The following is a 23,622-nucleotide window of genomic DNA, read 5'->3' as shown; positions in this document are numbered from 1 at the left end:
CCGCAGAGGAAGGTCGGAGGTTGCCAAACACGCGTCTGGGAAATTCATCTCTGTGCTGCCTTTTGGATGAGTTTCTTGGCGTTCACGCACGCGCTCCGGCGAGCGAAGCACACGAGTACCGGGCCCCCGGCGAGCGGCGAGCTTCCTCCTCGATCGCGTGTTCGATGCCAAACAGTTTCGCCAATAATCTGACCCTGACAACACTGCAACCGACGCCACCGTCGTGCAAAGCTAGTAGTACTAGCCATCCACTCTGTTCGTTCGCAGGGGGGGGGGGGGGGGGGGGGGGGGGGGGGGGGGGGGGGGCGCAGGCGCCTGCGTGTCAAAGTTTGGCCTTCCGCTGCCGCCGTGCCACCTCGTCCATCGGGACGTTTTCACCGCACTCGAGCTCTTCAGCTGTTGTGTTTTTCTGCTCATCACTATTATAACCGATCTTTGTCTAGCGTAAGCGTAAACATATAACAATAATAAAACGTATCCCTCCATGCTGTTTAGGAATCAAAGTTTATCGCAAAACTGTTATTACATTTAACCAAATAGCTAATGATGCTAATTTAATTTCATAAATATGTTGTTATTTCCTATAAATTTAAGCAAACCTAGGACATTTTGACTTAAACAATTTTAAATATCTTATACATTTCACCAAATAGCTAATGATGCTAACGATGCAAGGCGGTTTACCTGAAAATCCGCAAATAGGCTAAATTTGGGTTACCCATGAACTCGTAAAATTAGTCTATTTGTGATTTGGTGGACAAACCAGTTAAGGAGAATCAACTTGTTCGCTTAGTCGTATTTGTCTTTTAAGCCATGACTTATTAGCCAACGAACAATATTTTTCTCTCACACAAAATCAGCCAACGATACTTTCAGCCATGACTTATAAGCCAAATCAGCCCAAACGAACAGGACGAATATGGTTGGAGCTTCGGGTCTACAAGGTCAATACAAAACTTGAAGAATCAACAAACTATGTGAACGAGTCACTCTCGGCTAGGAACTTCTCTAAGGGTCTGTTTGAAATCATTAACAGACCTCCATGCCTTGTTGCTTCCTATCGACTATCGCCTCCGTCCGGTCTCAATTTACTTTTACCCATGGTTCTGTTCCACGATAGCAGATATAGCCAACCGTGCTCCGGTATCCACCTATATCTCGCAGGTGACAGGACATCACCCGACTTCTACCGGTCTAAGCATGGCTAAGCATATATTCGATCCTGGACCTATACCGGTTAAAGGGTTATCTGGACAAGGAATGTACATGCATCAAGTGGTTTCATTCAACTCTTATAACCTAATGCATCAATCATAAATACGTAAGTAAACATTTGTAAATTACTGGGAGACTTATAATGCTCCGGGGCTTGCCTCGCAGAAAGGAAGTAGGACGGTGGTCAGGGCACTCCGGAAGCTCTTCAGGGTTCTGCTCCACGCCTTCGGGAGCTGCGGCTTGCGGATCCTCCTGCGGGTTCCCTTCCTCTGCTTCTTCGAATTCCAGCAACGTGATCTCTTCCTCCGATCCTAGATGCATGAGTATGGTATGAGTATTACGAATGCATATATGTTAACAAGTGCATCACGTTGTTTGAGTAGGTGCATATCTCTTCTCGATTACTACTTAACTACTTTACAATGCATCGACTATGCCATAACAGTAGCTACTTGTTTCACTCATAACTGGAGTTCTACAAATCCAAAACAGTGATCCTGGACTTTCTGGAAAGCTTATCAAATTCTCTACAACTTTGTTATTAACCATTTTTACAGTCTACATCAGTTTCAACATGTAACTCATCACTCTCTAGAATCAGTCCGGAAATGATTTAACATGCAATATAAAGTAATAAACTTCTACTTCATGTAATCATTCAAAATTTGACAACCTAGAACCTACCAACAGTTTAAGCATACCAAATACAGTTAAGATATATAATGGTGAAGCCCAAACTATTTATTAAATTGCCTTTATTATTTTATTTAGATATCTAGGTTAAATAATAAATATAATCAGATGTGCTTAATAAATTCTCAAAAATTTACAGAGCCTTACTAATGCTATCAAAGGACTACTATAAAAATTTCATGTCATTTTACTAAGTAGAACATCTATACAAAAATGATAAGGAAGCAAGGCTTGAAATAGCATAAATGGAAAATCCTATTGAAAAGTGTCAAGCAACAGATTTCTTATTTTTCTAACATCCATATGGTACTAGTATCACCTCCAACAAATTTCATGAATTTTGGACTCATAATTAATTTATAAAAATTCATGCAAGGATTAACTATTTATAAAAGAAAAATCTATAACTATAGATCTACACATGCACTGGTCCTCAAATTTTTATCCAAGCTCATATGACAAGAATAGCCTACCACAAAAATTTCATAATTTTTGGAGCACAGGAACTCTAGATATAAAATAAACAAATTAAATACATTCAAAAGCACATTTCACATCCTGATTTAAATCTCCATAAATTTCTACTGTTGAAGCTAAGAACAATATTTTTCCTAAATACTACATTTCCTAAGGAACACTCACAAATTTATGTCACAATTTTTGGAGCTATCAAACTAAAGATACAAAATTCGCAAACAAATCAAAACTGGAATATTTGAACTAGCCTACAACACTGCTGTCGCTGACCGGTGGGACCCGCTGGTTAGGGGACCCCACGCGTCAGTGACACGGAGCAGAGCAGCGGCGCTGCGCGGTGCTGGCGCGGCCAGAGCTCGCCGACGGCGAGGTTGCCGGCGGTGACATCATCACTACGCGATCTACTTGACCTAGCGCATCTATTGAGCCACTTGGCCGGCCCTATTGTCGACGGTAAGGACGACGGCGGCGGCAATGGCGGAACGGCGGAGCTGGACCACGGCAATACGCCAGTGACGACCTCGGTGGCCCGATCTAAGGCTTGGACGAGCATAAGCTACCTAAGACGCACTCGACGCACTAGTTAACGCATGGAGAGGTGGACTGGGGCGCTCCGGCCACGGTGACGGGGCTTGCGGCGGAGCTCCGGCGAGCTTAAACGCGCGGCAATGGCTTACCAAGCTTGGTCAGTGAGCACGGAAGGGAGCAGTGGGTCGCTGAGAAGACAGGGAAACTATGGTGGTGGTGCTGGAGTGGCTAGGCACGGGCTGCGCGCGGCTATGGCGATGGCGGAGCTACGGGCGCTCGGCGGCTGCTGCAGCGGGGAAGAAGGGACGCCAGAAGGGAAATGGGAGCGCGGGGCAACTCGGGCGGGTGCTGGCGGTGATGAAGGCGCGCCCAGGCGCGGCGTGGCCTGCGCGGTCAGGGCGCTGGCGACATGCGGCGTCGCCGGGGACACGCGGTGCACGATGTCTGAAGCCGGTCGGCCATTGACGTCGTGATTCAGTTAGTCAGAAACGCGATGGGCCGAGCCTGACGACGAGTTTTCTTGTTGATTTAACTGCTAATTCATGGCTCCAACTCGTAAATGATCTAAATGACTTTCGTAGTCCTAAGTACCAGCTACAAATGTTATTAAAGGATCATGCTCCAACACTCGACCAAACTCGAGTTATTTCATTCCAAAGTCCGGCTGTCAGGCTGTTAGTGAGCAAACACTTAGAAAATTTTTTGAAGTGCTGAAAACAGTGAAAAGCTGATTTTTGTGAGTCCAATTCAAACATGTTAGAAGCTAAATCAGTCCATGACATAAAAATAAAAGTTGTTCCTTATGTCAAACACTACAACTTTGCTTTAGTGAACTCCTCCATGCAAGGTCTCTAACACCTAGTTTAACTTTAGTCAAACATGTCACTTTGAAAACATGATACATACTCAAACCCTGACTAAATGACCAATTTAGCCCTAGCCCTAAATACCAAAGTTGTTCATGATGATACTCTAAGCATGTTAAAACAATTTGCAAGGTCATTTAAGCATTTCATGTAGTAGTCACTCATATAGCTATCTAGGTCAACACATGAAATATCACTTAAGTGCTTGGTCATGAAATGTGGCCTTCATGAACAAGGTTCCTTTTGTTAACCTAAGTATAGCTAAGGTGTGTTAGTGACCAACATTACCCACTTGCATTCATTTGCACATGATCATATGCATATGCTACAAAAAACACGAAATAACAAACAATGTTTCATATGTTTCGATCAGATATTTCAATTGTAAATGATGATTTATGAATGCTTGATGCTCATGCTCATGTTATGCAAGTCAAGTTATGCAAGGCTAACACCCGAGGTGTTACATCATCGGGGTCACCTTATGAAATAGCGGTGTGATAGTGTAATTTCTTGGAAGTCATCGGGGTCATCTGACCCGGGTATGAAGGGGAAACACTTGTCAGCACCCATTTCTTCACTATCGCTGTTATGTACTCTCTTAGGATCTGTTGACAACAGAAAATGTGCCAAAGCGTATATAAAGGACTCCACCATGCGTCAACAAAGTCCAAGAAAATCTATTATATAATCCGCGATAACACTTGCTCTCTCTCTGCCCCCAAATAAGTGCACATCACGTATTTCGAGGAGTCAAACAAACTCAAGTTTGACTAAATTTGTAAAAAAATATTTATATCTCTAAAGTTGATTAATATTAAAATATATGATATGATTAATCTAAGGTAAAATTTGCTATAGGACACTTAAAGTATAGCAGTTTGCTGGTGGACACTCTCGTTGTTGTTAAATTTGGTCTTAGACATCGTGGTCAATAAAATATTAATTTTTTGCTAAAGGAGAGAGAATAGCGGTGCAATGTGTCGAACAACGGTGGCGGCAGTTTGCATCAGTCTCGACATCAAGGGAGCCTGTCCTACGCGGCAATATCGACGTTGTCTTGGACACCATCCCTAGCTGCGGGGCATGCCCATGCCTCCCCGTGCACGAACTCCAAGAGTGGGTGAGATGTGACTGTGGGGGCGTTGAACGGACCTTCGCCTCAACTGGGCTCCATGCAAGGCTTCAAATCGATCGGAGGTGGAAGAAACTCGTATGGTAGAAGAAACTTGTTTCGCATTGTTATGTTTTTTATTCTCAAATGCTAACTTCCGAGCACGCACACTAGGAAGTCTCAGCGTGCGCACCTTCTCCACCGTCGGATGCCGCGCCCGAGCCATCCGATGGGCCTTCTTCCTCAACGCGCCCGTACTACCGCGCCACGCTAGAGGCCATGCCCGTGTTGCCACGCCTCTCTCTTCCCCAACTCCAGTGGCGGCTAGGGTTTCGGCGAGGAGGAGGTCGCCAGAGATGGAGAAGAAACAACTCTGGCGGATATAGAATGACCGATCGGGCGGAGACAGGTAGGCCAAGTGGTGGGGAAGGTCGACAGGTGTTTTGGGGAGCTGGCGGTGGTAGGGGCGGTCGGGCCAGGTCAGGGCGAGGGCGCCTGAAGGGTCGAGATGGCGGACTAGAGGGGGGGTGAATAGTCTTTTCTAAAATTAATTATGTCGGCTAACCGATACAAATGCGGAATTAAAACTATCGGTCTAGCCAAGACTATACCCCACTATATAAGTTCACTAGCACCTTGCAAAGATAACAATTATGCAACAAAGGTGTCGGGCTAGTTAGAGCTCTCCTAACCAATTCTAGAAGCAAGGTCACACAAACCTATGCCACTAGTACTTTAAGCAACAAGGGAGCTCCTACACATGCTAGTAAGCTAAAGCACAAAGCCAACTAAGCTCACTAGCAAAGCTCAATAACAAGGCAACCAATGCCTAATTTGAGAGCGCAAATACTTAGCTACACAAACTAAGCAATGTGACTAACAAGGTTACTAAAATCAAATTAGCCACGCAAGGGAGCTACTTCTATGCTACACAAGCAAGAAGATAATTAGCAAGCTACACAAGCTATCTAATTACAAGAGCAACTACACAAGCTTAAGATATATATATAAGTAATTGCAAGCTTGTGTAATGGAGATGCAAACCAACGGAAAGAACAAGGTTGACACGATAATTTTTCTCCCGAGGTTCATGTGTTTGCCAACACGCTAGTCCCCGTTGTGTCGACCGCTCACTTGGTGGTTCGGCGGCTAATTAGCATCACCCGCTAAGCCCGCACGTCGGGCACCGCAAGAACCTACCCCTTGAGTGAGGGTAGCTCAATGACATGCTTTACTAAAGTTGCTCTTCGCGACTCCCGCGGGGCGAGCACAATGCCCCTCACAAGCACTTCTCCGGAGCGCCGCACAAGCTTCTTGTGCGCTTCGACGGAGACCACCACCAAGCCATCTAGGAGGTGGCAACCTCCAAGAGTAACAAGCACCACCGGCTTGCAACACGACCACCTAGTGCCACTCGATGCAACCTCACGATGCAATCGCACTAGAATCGCTCACTCACACAATCGAATGATCACTATCAAGTATATGTGTGATGGAGGGCTCCCAAGCACTCACAAGCATGGACACTAAGTCCCTTGAGGTGCTCCACACCAGCCATGGCCGAGGGCCACTTCTATTTATAGCCCCAAGGGCTAAACTAGCCGTTACCCCTTCACTGGGCAACGGTCGGGCCGACCGGACGCTCCGGTCGTGTTGACCGGACGCTGGACCTCAGCGTCCTGTCGCTCGCAGACGACCACGTGTCCCGATTCCAACGGTCACTTGACCTGACCGGACGCAGCAGCTTCAACTGACCGGACGCTGGACCCTCAGCGTCCGGTCGTTTCCAGTAAGCTCCCGAGCATGACCGGACGCGTCCGGTCAAACGCGATCGGACGCAGCACCAGCGTCCGGTCACTCTCCAGCTACTGCTACACTCCACGTCAGCGCGACCGGACGCAGACAGTCAGCGTCCAGTGCATTTGGATCCAGCGTCCGGTCACTTGACCAACGCTGGCATCTCCTCCATTTTCTTCACCCTTGCTCAAGTGTGCTAACCACAAGAATTTGCATCCGGCGCAATAGAGAGGGACCCAAACCCATCTCACCCCTGCAAACACCACCTCCTTTGTAAATGTGCCAACACCACCAAGTGTACACCATCATGTGTATGTGTGTTAGCATTTTCACAATCATTTCCCAAAGGATGTTAGCCACTCAACTTGCCACGCCACTCGATCCTAGCGACAATGCAAAGTTAGATCACTCGAGTGGCACTAGATGACCGATATGCAAACAAGTTTGCCCCTCTTGATAGTACGGCCATCTATCCTAAACCCGGTCATAAACTTCTCTACACACCTATGACCGGTGAAATGAAATGCCCTAGGTTATACCTTTGCCTTGCGCATTCCATTCCATCTCCTTTAATGTCGATGCAACACATGCACCAACACGATCAACAATGATATGATCCACTTCATATAATCACGTGATCATATTGGTTCATCGATCTTGACTTCACTTGCTCTTCACCGTTGCCATCGTCCATCGGCGCCAAGTCTTGCTCAAGCTTCACCGCCACGCGGTCCATCACTCCAAAGCCTTTGACTTGCCCTTCATGCTTGCAACCGGTCCATCATGCCAAGTCTTGTCTTGATCTTCTCCACCTTGATCACATGACTCAATGTCATGTCTCATGTGCAATAAGCTCCTTCATCATCACATGTGTGAGCTTTGCAACATCTCCAAGACATTTTCACCTCCACGGTTTATGTTGCTCACACACATGTACCTGTGGACTAATCACCTGTGTATCTCACACAAACACAATTAGTCCACCTAGGTTGTCACTCAATTACCAAAACCAAACAAGGACCTTTCAGCGCCATGGCTGGACTTCAGCGGAGCTCGCTGGAGTTCGTCATGGACGCATGCGGGAGGGAGGGGAAGGGGAAGGAGGAGGTGGCCGCCGGCGGTAGGGTCTCGCCGGAGCTCCGCTGCCGCGGATCGCCGACAGCAGGGGTGGTGGGAGGTGTTGGAGGCGGGGGTGGCATTGCCAGATCTGGACGGAGTTGAGTGCGGCGCCACTGGATCCGGTGCCGAATGAGGTGAGGACGTGGCGGGGGAGGCGCCGAAGACGGGGAAGCAGCAAGCGAGGAGGCAGAGTGGGAAGGAGGAAGAAGATACGGGCGGGGATGGAGTGTGCGGGCGGAAGTTCCTCCACGTGCGCTTGTGGGCCTTAGTAGCGTCCTTTTTTATTTTTATGTATTATATGGATGTGGGGCCTATTGTACAATTGAGCTAGAAGTTGACTAAATGGCTCTATTTACGTGGCTAGTACAATTGAGCTAGAAGCTGACTAAATGGCTCTATTTACGTGGCTAGTACAATTGAGCTAGAAGCTGACTAAATGGCTCTATTTACGTGGCTAGAAGTCGACTCATGGGCTCTATCGACTCTATTGACGTGGCTGCCTCTCTTTGAAATAAGTCGACCCACGACTCACGAAGGGGATTTGGTACCTCTTTCAAAAGGCTGTTTGGTTATCAGTCACAACTTGCTATGCCCTGTGTATGATGGGGTCGTGGCTGTGGCGCCCAAAACCAATGCCACACTCTATGACGAGTTTCTACTCTCTTCTTTTGTGGCTGTCTCAGTTTTTTCGTCAACCAAACATGAGCTTTTAATAGCCCCAAAGAGCAGTAGTTTTCCACTCCCGTGTTGCTCAGCACGACTAATCTTTAAGGTTGTTGAGATCGCAGGATTCTTGGTTTGTTAAAATTCCGATCGGGTAGAGTCGCAAATCATAGGAGGATTTTACTAAACAAAATTGTAAAAAATCCCATCAATTAAGATAATAAAGTTGAAAAACGCATCATAAAATTGTCATTTTGACCTCTTTATTTAATCCTAAATACGATTCGTTAGTCTCATGGGTCTAGAAGATGTTACTAGTGGTAAGTGCAATCAAGTCCTGTTGTGGGTTTTGGTATTGATGACCACTAAATTATAGGAATAATGAGATTTATCGAAATGACAAGTAGGGAATCGAAAAATAAGGATGATGTACAGGTTGCAGGTGTTCTAATTACAAAAGGTGGCTAGACCTAGCTCAAAGGAGGTTTAAATTCTTTTATGTTTTGAAATTAAGTTTAGGGAAAGTCGTACTATTAAGAGGGATTTTAGGACAGTTGGTCAACTGTTGAACCAGATGCTCAAATTCTCAGATTTACATCCTCTCACCTAGTCAAAACAGCCAGCCAATTTTCACCTCAACTTACCTGTTTTGGCTAGTCTGTCGCCCTATTAAGAGCGGCAGTGCCGCCCTTAACTGACCGTTGGACCAAGGGGTATTTATACCCTTCAGGCCCAGCCCACAATGGTCATCCACTTCACTCAGTCATTCTGCTAGAAACATAACAGAACCAAAGCTCACCCTCTCTCCTGCATTGTTGCTCCTTCATCCCTCAAGCAAATCCTTGATTTCAACCATTAAAACTTAAGAGAAAAGGCAGCAAAACTCGATTGGAGAGCAGATCCACTGATTCTCAAAGTCTAAGAGCATTTGGTTCATGTTTGGCCGGCAGTTCTAGAGTTTGTTACTCTTGGAGCTTGCTCCTAGCCGGCTAGACGTCGCCCTTGGGCTTGCCAACTCGTGTGGCAGTCTTGGGAGGTTTGTAACCTCATTCTTAGAGCTAAGAAATCACCTCTCACTTTAAGAGTTTATCCTCTTGATTTGAGAACGAGGGTACGGCAAGCCTTTGTGGTAAGCCCAAGCCTTTTGTGGCTTCCTCAATAACGTGGACTTAGGCAAACCTTTGTGGTGAGCTGAACCACGGGATAAATCTTGTGTCTCGCGTGCTTCATCTTGTTTACTTGCTGGTTTAGCTCTTTGGTAGCTGATGTTAGGGTTTGGTTGCTCGATCCAGTCTTGTGTGAAGTTTCTGTGGTATTCAATCTTCGAACTGGATCTTATCTTTTTATTGCAGGATTAAACAGCTAATGGAGCCAGGTTCATCTCTGTAAAATCTCAGCTGTGTTAGATTTATTTTTGAAGAGCGGCAGTGCCACCCTCTATTCTGACAGAGTTTTGAGTTGAATTTTTACAGGCCTATTCACCCCCCTCTAGGCCTCTTGATCTTCCTGTAGATCGTACACTAGTTTTACTAAGTGCAGATTGGACCTCCAGATTGCACCTAAAGACCGAAATTAACAGCGTTGTCTACAACGAAGCAGCGCAGCACTATTTTAGTGGATTTTTACCGGGGCGTTACCGGTACTTCGAAAGGTTTTCTTTTCAAGAAGGCAGGCAAAACTGATCCAGCGCTGCTTAACTAGGAGTGCTTAGATGCCACCAGAACTCCAGGAGCTTATAAGGTCACTCAAAGTCACAGCTCACAGGTCGGTCTCTGAAACCACAGCATACGAGCAGCAGCAAATCAGGCGGCTGCTGCCCCAGGACGGCAACCGGCAACCACCTACCTACCCTTGACGATCTGCCGTGCATAAAGGCGCTGAGGGCGGCGCTACACTGTCAGGACGGCTATTGCTCCTGCCATTGCCGCTTGCGCCCACGTCCACCAGTAGCCCTGTTGACCACAGCCGGAAACAAACGAGGAACACATCATTAGGAACAGCCTGAGCAATGAAATTCCAGCCACGGCAAACAACAAGCAGATCAGCCACGACAAAAGTAGTGGGGAGACACTCGTCGGCACCCATTTCTAAAGAAATTTCATCAAGTGTTGGACTGCATCTGTGGTCCTGGTGCGAATGTGCAAGCGCTATGCAGCATGCAGGTACCTCCAAACAAGTACTGTAGCCACTGCAGTGAAACTTCTAGATCTATTGTTGGTTTCTGCTGACACCAAATCGCCCTTACCTCAGGATGCAGGTATGGACTCGGAAATATGTGGTGAAAATCATACCTTCGGTAGAAACATGAAAAGTAATTCAAAAAATATATTTTCGTAACACAAAAAGGTTTGAAACTTGGCATATATGTAGTGCATCCATGTATGTAGCCACATACAGAAGTGTGTTTTTGAAATTAGTTTTCATGTTACACATATTTTCCTGGTATATGAACAAGTGAAGATCTTCAGATCATTCAGGCATCCTTAAACTAAACAAAGACCATGTACTGAAAAAGCGACAGCAGAATCGTGTTGATGGTGATTTAAGCGTCCACGTCATCCTATCCACTTTGCCGATACCCAGGAGGCCAGGAGGATGTGCACGCGGTGGGGGATCAGGGAATATACAATTTGGTGTTGATCATGCAGCAAACTTTCTAATTCCACCGTCTAATGTCCGCACAGAATATAGTCTACCTACGACATTTACTCGGATGATGACCATTGCACGACATTCTCGAGCGCTAAAACTGCTAGTACGCCCACCTGAAATATCTTCTCCTTTTGCAGAAAGACACCAACGGAACAGATAAAAAAAACATGATCCCTGCAATCAAGAACAATTGGGGGAGAGAAGGGCAGAATCAGAGCTCACCGCAGTGTCACGTGCCGAAGCCGAGATGTCGTAGTAGCCGCTGTTTCCGCCGCCGCTAATGTTCCCGCTGCTGCCATTGCCATTGACATTGCCGTTACCGCCGAACCCGCCGCCGCCGCTGCCGGTACCGCCGTGACCAAAGGTGGAGTTGTCGCGCGGTAGCTTGAACGAGAGCTCGTACGCCGGCGTGCCGTCGGGCTTGAAGAGGCCGTAGTTGCGCTCCGACGCCAGCCCGGGCTTGAGGTTCTCGTTGAAGAGCGCGAACACGTAGGCGCGCAGCGGCGCCCCGGGCCTGAGCGGCGTGCCCTTGCCCTCGGCCACCAGCCGCATCGCGTTGCTGTTGTACCGCGCCGCGTTCTGCGGCGTCGCGGCCGTCTCGTTGGCGGCCCCCGCGGAGGGCCAGCCGGTCTCCGAGACCCGCACCTCCACCACCCGCGACGCCGCGGTGTTGGCCGCCGCGATGGCGTGGTACACCGCGTCCACCTGCGCCACGAGGAGGTTGGGGTAGTGCAGCCTGGAGTTGGGGTCCTGCACGCCGGCGAAGCCCGGGTCGAGCAGCGCGTAGTCAAGCTGCACGCCCCTGGGGTCGCTGGAGTAGGCGAAGTAGGGATACGCGTTCACGAGGAACGGCGAGCCGGTCCTGGCATGGTAGTCCAGGATGGGGCAGAGGTACGGGAGCAGGTCCTTGCGGAAGGCCCCCGCCGAGGGCGGGTACGACGTCCCGAGCACGCCGAGGTTGTGCGCCGTGGTGACGGTGATCTGCTTGTCGAGGCCGAGCGCGGCCACCGCGCCGTGCAGGGACTGCATCGCCGGGAGGAGGGTGCGCGACAGCGTGGAGCTGTTCGCGCCGGTGAGCACCTCGTTGCCGACGGCGAGCACGGCGATCTTCGTGTCCTGCAGGAAGGGCACGACGTTCTCCTTGAGCCACTGCGCCGCGCCGCCTGGGTCGGCCACGGCGGCCAGGCACTCGTCGGGCACGCCGACGATGAGCTCGACCCCGGTCCGGGCGAACGCGCGCAGCACGGTGGGGTCGGCGTCGTACATCCGCACGCGGCCAATACCGAGGCCCGCGAGCAGCGGCATGACGGACTGCGGCGGCGGGAGGTTGTTCCCGACGCGGCCGTAGTTGATGCCCAGAAGCGACGCCGACGTGGCATCCGAGGCGGGCGCCAGCGCTAGCGCGACCACAGCCGCGCACAGCGCCGCGGCGAGGCGAAAGGCACGGGGGCGTTCGAGCCCCCGGTCGATTTGGAGCAGGCAGCACGGCGCCATTCCAGTAGCACAGTGGTGACTGAGACTGCGAACAGATATCGCACGGATGGCGACGGCTTGGAGGATGGAGCGGCGTGAGGAGGAAGAAGGGGGGGCGCAGTCAGAAGCGTACAGTGCCCGGAGAAGGTGCGGCTGCGGCTGATGGTGCTCAGTGGTGGGTCCCACAAATCAGTGATACGGTGTCCCACACGAAATCTGTGCTAGTGGCATATCCGTTACTAGCCTTGGGACGGGTGGAGTGGAATCCAATGGACGACGACACGAGAGACCGTCTGCTGCGGCCGTCGCAACGGCTGTATTTTGGGCGACGCTCCCCGCGCATGGAAAACGCTTGGTGCGTGGTCCACATGGACGGCACGGCACGGCACGGCGGGGTGGACGGTGGTAGGTGGAACGTGGAAGATGCAGCCACTCTTCACTAGTCGGACGCTAGCAGCGCGCCGCCGATCACCCCGCCGTCTAGCCATCCGGTTCCTCTCTTTATTTTTCTACCATTATTAAATTTATGTTATCTGTAGGAGTATATTGTAACGGAAGTTAAAAAAACTATGGTAATAGCTATCAATGCAAACTAAATAACTAAGAGGCAATATATAGCCTACGTGATCAAGATTGGTGGTCGAAGCGTTACTCGCTTCCGATCAGTTGCGCCCAAGCAACATGGGCCGAGCAACGCTGAAGTTCATCACGGACTCATGCCGGAGCAAAATGGGCTTCTACGCGATTTAGCCCATCTTTCTTGGGGGCACAGTGGGGTTAGGTATTGTTGCTCCACCGATCTATTTTGGGCCCCCAACGATCTAGTAGTGATGAATTCGGTCCACAGTATAGCCCGTTGCGCAGGCATGTCATATGTGGATCGTAATTGGCACGAACTTTAGCCCATAAGAAAACGGGTCAGATTAAACTCTCTATGATCTTCTAAACGAATGATAATGATAACTCCATAAGATCGTCTAAAAAAGGTCCACTGTTTGAGAATTACTATGCTTCAAGTAATCTCATCCACAGTCTTTACTAACATGCTGGGCAACTGTCAGCCTGTTCGGCTGGGACTGAAACGATCGTATACGATCGTGGATTATTACTGATGGCTGGTTTGGTGTGAGAAAAATACTGTTCTGACTGGAAATTTACGACCAAACGAACAGGCCGTGTAAGTACAGTTATGCTAGTTCTGCCTCTTGAGCAAAAATACTGGTTAAGCTGCTCGATTTCTCTGTTAGGTCTTAACGACATGAATAGCTGGCTTGGTTAGAGGACTAATGCAGCTAATAGCAGGCCATTATGAAACAATTACGTTGGCATTAAATTTGTAGGTGAGGGCCGCTGTCCAGTCAATCATCAATCATCCTCACAGCAGTGGTGACAGTTTTCGCTGTTCATCTCGCCCCGACACCGAGCCAACAATGCAGACATGAAATTCAGTGCCATGCTCGTTGCCGTGCAAGCAGCACGGCCAGCAATAGTCAGATCCCGCAGCTGAATTGCCCTAAAATCCAAGACGCGCAGCAGAGAATATTTTAGGCAGAGAAAAGACAGTTAAATCTCTGAAGAATATTTTAGGCTACCGACGGATGAAACCATGGCCTTCAGTTAAGCCCGTGTTTAGTTGGTGAAAAGTTGGAAATTTGGCTACCGTAGTACTTTCGTTTTTATTTGGCAATTAGTATTCAATCATAGACTAATTAGACTCAAAACGTTCGTCTCGCAATTTCCAACCAAACTTTGCAATTAGTTTTTTTCGTCTACATTTAATGCTTCATGCACGTATCGCAAGATTTGATGTGATGGATACTGTAGCACTTTTTAGGAAAACTTTTCGCGAACTAAACAAGGGCTAAAATAAAGTACTGTAACTGCATGCTCTAAAAAGATCTCATGATTTGTGGACAACCCCACTGATTCTCATTTTGCACGCATGGATTAACTTACTAGCTAGATCCTGATAAATCCGTTTCTCGTTCCTAAACGAACAATCACTGTTTCCTACAGTTCTATCGGATCAGGTGTCATCTTAAACTTGCAGTTCGGAGAATCACATCAACACATAAGACTGGAACTGACAGTGTGTACTGTATATATTCTGTTCATACTTAGCCACAGCAGCAGAACTTCATGACCACAATTATTATTATTTTTGGTGCTGATCGAGTCTTTAAGGAAAAGGTTTAATCTGTTGGAACAGGCCCATCAGTTGATTAGCAGCCTCTCGTTGTGCCGGGCATTAGTTAGAGCGTTCCAATCTCGAAAACGCTGGAGACTTGGAATCGTGCAGTTCGAAACATTCTCTATTCATGCAGGACGAGAGAACAAGTTGTGTTATTTACTGGAGTACTACTCTTAATAAGCAGGTTTATGTCTGACAGAAGTTCGTCCAACAACCAAAGATTCGTGCGCCGTCCCCTTGCCGTTTAAGAACAGAATTTCCTGATTAAACTTGAAGGCTTGCGATGATTGACTCCAAAGTGTGACATGTTGATTGTCGGTCTTCGTTTTCTGACTAGTAAATGATTGTTTTTTTTACGAAGTCAGCATGGAGTAGGATCTCGTACCACGCCACGTACCAACGGCCATGCCGGGCGGCACGTACAGTGCACAGAGACACTGACGCACGGCGTTGGTGTGGTACTAGCTCCAGACCCGTGTGTGGCTGCGACGTGCCACGCTTGTTCACCGGACCCATCTATCCGAGCGGAACCGGAGAACAGACAGCGCGCCACAGTGTTGCCGTGCTGGCGTAGCCTGGCGATGCCGCGATGGCCAGTACGTATGCCGGGCGTTGTGCCTGACGATGAAGGAGAAACCCAAGACCGGTTTTGGCTGCCGTCCGCCGAAGGAAGGTGCTCGGTGCTCGACCGTTCCAACGGCGTTGCCGGGCACCGACACTATCTTGCGGTAGAAAAGACACCGGCATGAGAGCTGGTACAGAAAGAGGACGATGCACGGAGACTACTGCACACAAACAACCTACCCCACCTGCCTGCCGTGTCGTCCTGTGCGCGGCGTGATCTCCCGTGCATCGTAGTAACGCAGGAGCTAACCGTTTACTGCATTTCAAAGTCCGTGAACTAATCTTTTCAGCAGAGCACGTTTTCTTAAACAAGCTTCACCGTCAAGGATATAGCGCAGTTGGCAGCGCCCCAACGACGGTAGAAAGCTGCATCATGAATTCACGACTATAGTAGTGCTTTGCAAAGTAGACTGGGACTAGTGATCGCGATCCCTCGCACCACACGACGGACGTCCCAACGGAAGAGGGGAGCATGCATCTGATGGTCTGGCCACAGCGTGTCACTCACTCGCAGGCGGCGCGGCGCTCGCCGCCCCCCTCCGCCAGGCCGCAACGGTGCTGACACCCGGCGGCCACCGCGCGGCGGCCTGACACTAGATATGATTGTCTCGTTTCACATCGCTGTCGCACGCTCCGCATCGATCTCTGACACGGCATTTACTCTTCAACAGACTGCAAAACAGTAGCGTGTCGCGCTCGTGGAAATGCGACTGTAGATCGCACCACTGCTAGTGCCACCTGCACGATCTGCCTGTGTTGTCGGCACACGAGGAGGAGGGTCTCGGAGCACGAAAGCCGACGGCCGGGCCGCGCATCGCCATGTCGCGGCGTCGTACATGTCCGGCCGGTTCTTGCGCAGCTGCACGCGTGAGCGGTCATTCGTAAGCACCAGGAGTCAAACAGTTTTCTGCCAAGATCATTTCAGAGTTTCCTGAAGAACGAAGAGTAGCACTCACACTTTAGATGGATTTTGCCGCCAGACAAATCTGGGCCAGGTTTAGTTCACCCAAATCCAAACTTTGGCACTATACAAAAAGAAGATTCCTTATCATATCAAACTTGCGGTATATGTATGAAGTACTAAATGTTGACGAAATAAAAAACTAATTGCACAGTTTAGTTGTACTTTACGAGACGAACGTTTTGAGCCTAATTAGTCAACGATTGGACAATTATTACCAAATGCAAACGAAGTGCTAGACGACGTCAACTCTGGGGGCAACTAAACGCGCGGCTGGTTTATTTGTCATGAATGTGATCTCTCCTGGAGACAGGGGAGAGGTTTGCTGTCGATGTCCACAGTGGCATCTGATATACTTGAAGTAATATACAAGGCAGAAAATCTGTTTCTTTTTCAAGACTAGAAACCTTTCAGATAGACTGATTGACCGTTGCATATTTGGCTGAGTGAGACGGACCCAACAAACAGCTATGTCCATCTTACCCCAAACTTCCCAATCATCAAGTTGGTTACAGACTACCAGATTTTGGCACCAAGGTGAGCTGGTTCACTCACAAACTCCCATTCAAGCATGACTAAACAACTCGCATTGAAGGCATCGAGCAGCCGTAACGATGTTGCTTTGGGTCAAGTCGAAGCAGTGGTGGTGCTCCGTGCACAGTTCAAAACGCAGTCCCCCCCGAGCCCGATGGCACTTGCGAGTTGGATCGTGTAAAGGACGTACATAGTAGTACACGGCAAAAAATTGCAACCCGATGAATAGTATCGCTTTCGTCTTATTTGGTAAATATTGTCCAATCGTGGACCAACTAAGCTCAAAAGATTCATCTCGTGATTTCCAACTAAACTGTGCAATTAGTTATTTTTTTTACCTACATTTAATGCTCCATGCAAGCGGCTAAAAATTGATGTGATGGAGAGAGTGAAAAAACTTGGAATTTGGAGGTGATCTAAACAAGGCCCACACCTCGAAACACTGCTCGCGTTGTGTCTACTGAAAAAAACGCTGCTTTTTTCATCAGAGATGCTACTGTTACCGAAGCTCGCTGATTTCTTGTCCATCCAGCCGGCAGCGGCAGATCGCCAGCGATGGCCGGGGGACCGACCCCCAGGCCCCGGCCGCAGAGGAAGGTCGGAGGTTGCCAAACACGCGTCTGGGAAATTCATCTCTGTGCTGCCTTTTGGATGAGTTTCTTGGCGTTCACGCACGCGCTCCGGCGAGCGAAGCACACGAGTACCGGGCCCCCGGCGAGCGGCGAGCTTCCTCCTCGATCGCGTGTTCGATGCCAAACAGTTTCGCCAATAATCTGACCCTGACAACACTGCAACCGACGCCACCGTCGTGCAAAGCTAGTAGTAATAGCCATCGACTCTGTTCGTTCGCAGGGGGGGGGGGGGGGGGGGGGGGGGGGGGGGGGGGGCGCAGGCGCCTGCGTGTCAAAGTTTGGCCTTCCGCTGCCGCCGTGCCACCTCGTCCATCGGGACGTTTTCACCGCACTCGAGCTCTTCAGCTGTTGTGTTTTTCTGCTCATCACTATTATAACCGATCTTTGTCTAGCGTAAGCGTAAACATATAACAATAATAAAACGTATCCCTCCATGCTGTTTAGGAATCAAAGTTTATCGCAAAACTGTTATTACATTTAACCAAATAGCTAATGATGCTAATTTAATTTCATAAATATGTTGTTATTTCCTATAAATTTAAGCAAACCTAGGACATTTTGACTTAAACAATTTTAAATATCTTATACATTTCACCAAATAGCTAATGATGCTAACGATGCAAGGCGGTTTACCTGAAAATCCGCAAATAGGCTAAATTTGGGTTACCCATGAACTCGTAAAATTAGTCTATTTGTGATTTGGTGGACAAACCAGTTAAGGAGAATCAACTTGTTCGCTTAGTCGTATTTGTCTTTTAAGCCATGACTTATTAGCCAACGAACAATATTTTTCTCTCACACAAAATCAGCCAACGATACTTTCAGCCATGACTTATAAGCCAAATCAGCCCAAACGAACAGGACGAATATGGTTGGAGCTTCGGGTCTACAAGGTCAATACAAAACTTGAAGAATCAACAAACTATGTGAACGAGTCACTCTCGGCTAGGAACTTCTCTAAGGGTCTGTTTGAAATCATTAACACTAAAAATAGCTAGCTAATTTTTAGTAGGAGACCGTTTAAATCTACATGATAATAGGTGGTTGGATAGTGAGTTAAAGTATATGAACTGTTAAAACCTCTTAGTAACTCTAAACCAGTTAATGGAATTAATAGCTAGCACCCCCATAACTAATAATTAGCATGCCCATTTGAATCCACTAGTACTAATTTTAGGTGCTAACTTTTAGTGTTAATGGATCAAACATGCCCAATAATAGCGGTGTAATTTGTTTTACAAATATAAGAAATCAAATTAAAGAGAAAAACGGTGCCAGTTGTATTGCACCAAATATCTTTTCTGTGCTTCTTCTACCTTTCCTCCTACAACAAAGCGAGTGTCGATTTCCGTATTCGGTGAGCCTAGTTCAAATAATCCAACAGCGATATGCAGTACAGCAAACCGAAGACGACGGCAGCAGTACGGCACGGTAGTTGAGCGGCGCCGAACAATATTTGTGTACTACATATTTGAGTATGGCCCGGCCGTTAAGTATTTGAGTACTAACTTCCTGGATCGAAGCGATCGATGTCGATGAATGATTAATGTCTCAGTCACAATTTTTTGGTTGGTGCAGTCGGTTGATACCTAGGCTCTAAACAATTGCAGTTTGGGGGTGCAACGAAATTGAACAGAATCGGGTGCACAGTAATTGGAGGGTCTTCGCCCGCCTCCACCCGATCGCCTACGCACACTAGGAGGGTTCCGCTTTCGGCGTCGTTTTGTAGTCTAGTCACGAGTCTTGCGACTACACGTGTGGTAGCAGAGCGGCGGTTTCACGTCACGACCACCGGTACTTCGACTACTACCTCCGTTTTCGTTTACTGTCACGGATTTTTTACTGTAGTAATTTTGACCATACGTTTTTTTTACAAAAGATTTTTAGATACATCAAGTTTCCACATATATGATTCTTTATTAAACCTACTTCATTAGTGTTATATACATTGAAGTATCTAAGATTTTTTAGAAGAAAAAACAGATAGTCAAATTTGATACAGTAAAAAAGTTGCTGACCAGTAAACGAAGACGGAGGAAAGTACCAACTACTCGTACGTACAGTACAGAGTCCAGCAGCAGGAGAGGTCGAAGAAACCAGATGAGGTTGACGGGTAATTACCACATGGTAATTCGACACGGTTTGGAAGATTGCAATCCAACCCGTTCATTGGTCACTGCTGATCTCGAGTCAGTATACAATCTACAGTGTGCATGTCAAGAACCGAGCGAGAGGACTGCTACCGTGCTACGACCAGAAGCATCCAATGCATGCCCACGTAGGAGGAGTACTGCAAAAAGGAACAGAGGCCTACCCGCCTGCTGCCGGCCTAGGTGGTCATCGTGCAAGAAGGGGACACGGATACGGGGTGGTGTCGTGTCCACGGGAACCCAGAAACCCAACCACACTTTCTTGAATCTGCATCGATCAACGACGGCCCCATCTATGCTGCTGCTGGTGGTGCTAAACGCCAGTAGTCCTGCCTGCACGCTGCTCGCCGGCCCTTCGTCGCTTCTCCGCGTGGAGACAAGGCAGGCACGCATCTCCATGCACGCCGGGAGTCGATCGCAGTTCAATCACACAACATTGGGTTCCGCTGAGCGTGGGGGACTGGCTGTCTGGCTCAGGCTCCTAGCAGCAGACCGCTACAGGAACAGTGGTCACCACCGGGGACCCCGGCCCGTCTCAACACGCGTGTACAGTGCCCGTGACCGCGTCGACGCGTTACGCTTTTTGACGTCGCAATTAGAGTGGCGACGTCCCGACTATCAAGTACCAGTACATGCGTACTGAATCCGACCAGCAGCCATCTAGTAAGCGCCAAGATAAGCACACGGCACGCGACGTGAAGGAGGACTGAGAAAAAAGATGGGTCATGGGTATCGTAGCGACCTTTCTAGACCCTGAATAACTAGATGTATAATATAGGCTCTATTATTAGCACCAACTTTCAGCTTTGTTATGCCTAGTTGCCTACTGATAATTGCGACGCGCCACTTCTCATGCTTAGTTGCCTACTGATAATTGCGACGCGCCACTTCTCATGCTGTCACGCGCACATGCGCCTTTGGTGATTTTGTCCATGCACGCGCCCACTTGAACCTTTCTTTTGTCGCAAGGAACCACCACACAGACGACACCCGAGACCAACACTGGAACCGGCCGGGGTTGGTTCGTTCTCCGCGCACGCTAGCTAAACACACACAGCTGGACATGCATGATCGTCTGACAAGAAAACCTGTTAAACACTCTCGAAATAGTGAGCAGGTGTCCTTCAATTTGTCAACGCGGTAGGCGTTATAGCTAACGACGAACAGTTGCTGACTTGCTGTTATTATATCCTAATTTGCTCATGCATGTGTACATACTAGGACGTTCGGCGCGCTTCGCTGCGCCCGCTAATGTTGTATGCGTCAGTACACTAAATTGGACTTCTTACTATTTTGTTTAACACGATTAAAAAACAAACATTTGTTGGTCAGTACACTAAATGTTTATATTCAAACTGAATAAATGTGACTAAAATTATCAGTCGACGTTACTATCAATGAATCAAGCTGGACACAAATCAGATACCATGTGGGAATACAGCAGGTTTCCTGAGTCTGATGAGGGTCGAATTATGCCCGTGGAAGAAAAAAAAAATTGATACCAACATAACGGTTACAAAAAAGAATCCTTCATTATGCTGTAGACTTGTACGTATCGCCAATAATCTTACAGACTTGCAACGGTGACCCAGTTCCTTCTATTGCACAATAGGAAGGTAATGATCAGGCTGGCAATCTGAGACCTAAATGCACAATACAAAGATAGTTACTTTCAGTACAGCGGCGAGACAACTTTAGTTAGTAGGAACCAAGAAGTAAAATGCCAATTTCACCACGATCTTACGGGAACAGACAGATAATGGAAAAGGAGACTTCTGTGAACAAACACCTCAGCATGACCATAGGCCATGGACCTGCAGTCTTACAAAGAAAAGGAGGTTGAATTTGAAAATAAAGAATACGGTGGTTTTCAGAAAACCTGATTTTTTTCGCTCAAAGCGCTGAGTTTACAGTGACTACTGAAGCACCTTCCTTGCCTGGTGGTCAAACAATCCAGTATCTGAAACATCCCACTGGAAGGTTGGCAAAAAAAGAATAGGCAGTCTAGTGGCATGAAAACATAAAAAGTCTGCAAATTTTATGGGCAAACCCCACATCAATGGTAACCTATGTTTATGTGTGACATGCATGTCGATAAATGATACTAAGCCTGGTACATGTTACATTTCTATGTTCATCTAATCTGTAAACCTGGAAATCTTATGCTCCGCTCGAATCGTTAACAGGAAAGATATTTGTTTAGGACTCACCAATGCAAATATAAGCAGAAAGAACATTTTGTACACTATTTTAGTTAGAAGAAGAAAACAACAATATTATTTTTGTATTTTTTATATAAGGGATCGGCATTCTTTGATAGAGCTGATGCCTAAAAACATAAACTATTTTAGTTAGAAGAAGAAAACAACAATATTATTTTTGTATGTTTGATATACGGGAAGAGGATACTAAGTTCATATGGACAGTAGCAGTTTCAGCTGTGCTGCTAGAACTCCAGAAGGCAGCTGATGATTGCATTTTCATCAAGATTATAGAATGCTGCAGTCTCAGGATAGAAGCATTTAGATCCACACTTGACATATATCTGCATGTCCACCTTCAGAGCAGGATGGGTTCATTCAATTAGTTGCACACGATGTAGGCAAAAGAAGAAAACCACTGGTAACTAATGTAGAGATAGGAAGAATCTCAAATGGATAAGAGTCAAACCATGTCCCAATGAAAAACTCAGCTCTAAAAAGTTCGTGGAAGCAATTTGCAATAAATCTCAATCCTGGAGGCATGCCCACAAAGAAATCGGTCGAAGTTTGATGGTCCACATACCACAATTCGACATCATAGCGGCCCAAGGGTGTTAGAATACGATAAGAAAGTATAGGAATAGCTAACAGAATGATGTAGAACATGTTTACCTGTTGTTTTTGCGTCCTGTCATCTCCCCCGGCCGGCGATGGGGCTACAATGGCTGAATGGCAAGCCTCATGGACAACACAGCCGCCACAATTGCTGAGCTGATAGTATGTGCGGGCTTGCGGATCTGTCTGACCTGGACAAACCCGCCCACCAGTTTGAGCCGATGTTTGCGCATGAATCAACAGCGAAGATTTTGGTTCGGGGGTCACAAACTCGTACCTGGTCGAGACGACGGCGTTGGCATGGTTGACGATGGAGATTCAGATGCTAGTGGAGAGGGGTGTCGAATGAGGCCGGATTCACCGTAAAGAGCATCGGGTGCAAGGTGAATGGGAGGCGGAGGATGCGAATCGCAAACCGTTGACGATGGGGAAGGCAGCCAGCGCCTCAGCTGAACACTGTGGTGGTGTCTCAATCTTGGATCTGTGCACACAGCCGCCAGCAAAGCCGTCCGCCGCATCTTCCGGGGCTGAAACGGTGCCGTCGGGGGAGAGGACGCCATGGGTGCCTCTCCGTACTCAATCCGCGCACGCAGCGGCCATCAAGGGCAGCCGCCGCATCCACGCGCTCAAGCGACGGCGGGGCCTACGGCCGCATCAGCATGGAAGGGGGGGACGTTCCGGCTCTAGCGGGTGAGAGCGATGGAGCCGAATTTTTTACATTTTAGCATTAAATAGACCTTGGCCGAAAGAATTTAGAAAATAGACCTTTAGCTCGACGTCATTGGTGCTGGCGCCGAGCTAACACGTCTCGACGCCAGTGTCTCTGGCGCTGAGCTCCTATACATGACAGATGACATGGCAGTGAGCTCGGCACTCGGCGACAGAATGACTGGCGCCGAGCATTTAATACCTATGGGTCCCACGCCTCTCTTCCTCTCTCTCGCCCAAGCATAGCCGAGCTCCGCCGCCCTCGCCGCGCCACCGCGCCCGCGCGCCCCGAGCCCCACGGCCGCCCCAAGGCCACCCCGCGCCACGCCCCAGCGGACGGACCGCTCCCCGCGGCCACACCCCCCCGCGCCGCGGCGTTGCCCGTGGCCAGCGGCCCTACTCCGCCCTA

General features: G+C 48.3%; 1 protein-coding gene and 1 long non-coding RNA gene across 4 annotated transcripts; both read right to left on the bottom strand.

Moving 5' to 3' along the window:
* Positions 1–10,019: 10,019 nt before the first annotated feature.
* LOC136503001 (glucan endo-1,3-beta-glucosidase 10-like) lies at positions 10,020–12,702 on the bottom strand. Its single transcript, XM_066498225.1, has 2 exons — positions 11,347–12,702; positions 10,020–10,424 (listed from the first exon to the last, which is right to left on the bottom strand). The coding sequence occupies exons 1-2, from the start codon at positions 12,616–12,618 to the stop codon at positions 10,362–10,364; spliced, it is 1,335 nt and encodes a 444-aa protein (XP_066354322.1). The 5' UTR covers positions 12,619–12,702; the 3' UTR covers positions 10,020–10,361.
* Positions 12,703–21,003: 8,301 nt separating this feature from the next.
* On the bottom strand, positions 21,004–23,182 carry LOC136502986 (uncharacterized). Of its 3 annotated transcripts, XR_010770744.1 has the most exons (4): positions 22,783–23,182; positions 22,563–22,696; positions 22,360–22,423; positions 21,004–22,246 (listed from the first exon to the last, which is right to left on the bottom strand). It is a non-coding gene; the product is annotated as an uncharacterized lncRNA (long non-coding RNA). The 3 variants fall into 3 exon arrangements; XR_010770742.1 differs by having other exon boundaries at positions 21,004–21,332; positions 21,434–22,696; XR_010770743.1 differs by having other exon boundaries at positions 21,004–22,423.
* Between the last annotated feature and the right edge of the window lie 440 nt (positions 23,183–23,622).

The sequence above is a fragment of the Miscanthus floridulus genome, chromosome 1 (genome assembly GCF_019320115.1).
Source record: "Miscanthus floridulus cultivar M001 chromosome 1, ASM1932011v1, whole genome shotgun sequence".
Taxonomy (NCBI): Eukaryota; Viridiplantae; Streptophyta; class Magnoliopsida; order Poales; family Poaceae; genus Miscanthus; species Miscanthus floridulus.
Note: the sequence above shows the minus strand (reverse complement) of the source record. Positions and strands in the feature narration are given on the sequence as shown.

Coding starts and splice junctions, on each gene's coding strand:
- LOC136503001 (XM_066498225.1), bottom strand. CDS start 12,618: ATGGCGCCGTGCTGCCTGCTCCAAATCGACCGGGGGCTCGAACGCCCC. Junction 10,425..11,346: donor CTTCGGCACGTGACACTGCG/GTGAGCTCTGAT, acceptor TGTGGTCAACAG/GGCTACTGGTGGACGTGGGC.